This window comes from Austrofundulus limnaeus, unplaced genomic scaffold, assembly GCF_001266775.1.
Source record: "Austrofundulus limnaeus strain Quisiro unplaced genomic scaffold, Austrofundulus_limnaeus-1.0 Scaffold2948, whole genome shotgun sequence".
Taxonomy (NCBI): Eukaryota; Metazoa; Chordata; class Actinopteri; order Cyprinodontiformes; family Rivulidae; genus Austrofundulus; species Austrofundulus limnaeus.
This window is the reverse complement of record NW_013955350.1, coordinates 11,607-12,582: the sequence shown is the minus strand read 5'-3', so window position 1 is coordinate 12,582 and position 976 is coordinate 11,607. Positions and strand designations below refer to the sequence as shown.

The window sequence follows — 976 nt, the reverse complement described above, 5'->3', positions numbered from 1 at the left end:
CCCCTGGTGTCAACTATTCTCTATCTTGCGTTCAGTCTCATTTTTCTTTTATTTTGAAAAGTCCAACAACAAACAAAAAAGTTGATGTTGTTTACGATAGCTTTTGCGCCCCCTGCAGGACTTCCTGGAGACTCTGGAGGACCTGGATCTGAGCTACAACAACCTGGTGGACATCCCCTGGGAGACCATCGCCCTGCTGGTCAGCGTCAACACCCTGAGCCTGGACCACAACCTGATCGAGAGCGTCCCCGAGGGCATCTTCTCCAACCTGCACAAACTGGCCAGGTCAGTCTCAGCTCCCTCCCATACTGCACCACTCTGTCGTCAGCTCACCTGAGTGTTAACGAGTCAGAGTTAACACTGAAGCAGTCAGAGTTAACACTGAAGCAGTTAGAGTTAAAACTGAAGCAGTCAGAGTTAAAACTGAAGCAGTCAGAGTTAACACTGAGGCAGTCAGAGTTAACNTGAAAATTGAGGAATTCTAAAATTCAAACAGCATCCTCTTTTTGTGCTTTATGAGAGCAATTACAGCTCTGACAGCTCCACTTCAGCAGATTACCAAGCTGTTAATTTCTCCTTTCATTTTCCTGCCTCACTGTGTTTCTCTTTGTGCTTTTTTTTTCTCACTGTAATGTTTTCAGACTTGTGGCGTTTCTTCAGCAGACCGATTATGAGTCAAGCACAGAGGCAATTAAAGGAAACAACACGCTTTGATTGATCCGGGTCATTTTCTATAATTCCTCCTGTTTCCTTTTCTTCGAGATTGCTTTCCTGGTAATTTTAGCAATTGGAACAAAAATGCTCTTTTATTTAGGAGTTAGACAAATGATCAGCAAACTATTACTTTACAAACTTTTAGGTAGAAATATTAACTCAAACAAAGATGACCAGTGGTGTCAACCAGTGGCGTCACTAGGCCTATTTTAGGGTGGCTGGAGCCCTCCTAAAATATTTTAAAGCCCCCTCTAAATTATTT

The 976-nt window shown here is 43.0% G+C and overlaps 1 protein-coding gene across 1 annotated transcript in view; it reads left to right on the top strand.

Annotated features, from left to right (window-relative positions):
- Positions 1-118: 118 nt before the first annotated feature.
- The window catches only part of si:cabz01090165.1 (leucine-rich repeat and fibronectin type III domain-containing protein 1-like protein), a gene marked incomplete at both ends in the record, with an annotated part of 9,218 nt that continues 8,360 nt past the window's right edge, over positions 119-976 (top strand). The window contains 1 exon segment of the mRNA XM_014000335.1: positions 119-285. Coding sequence (XP_013855789.1) covers positions 119-285 — 167 coding nt within the window.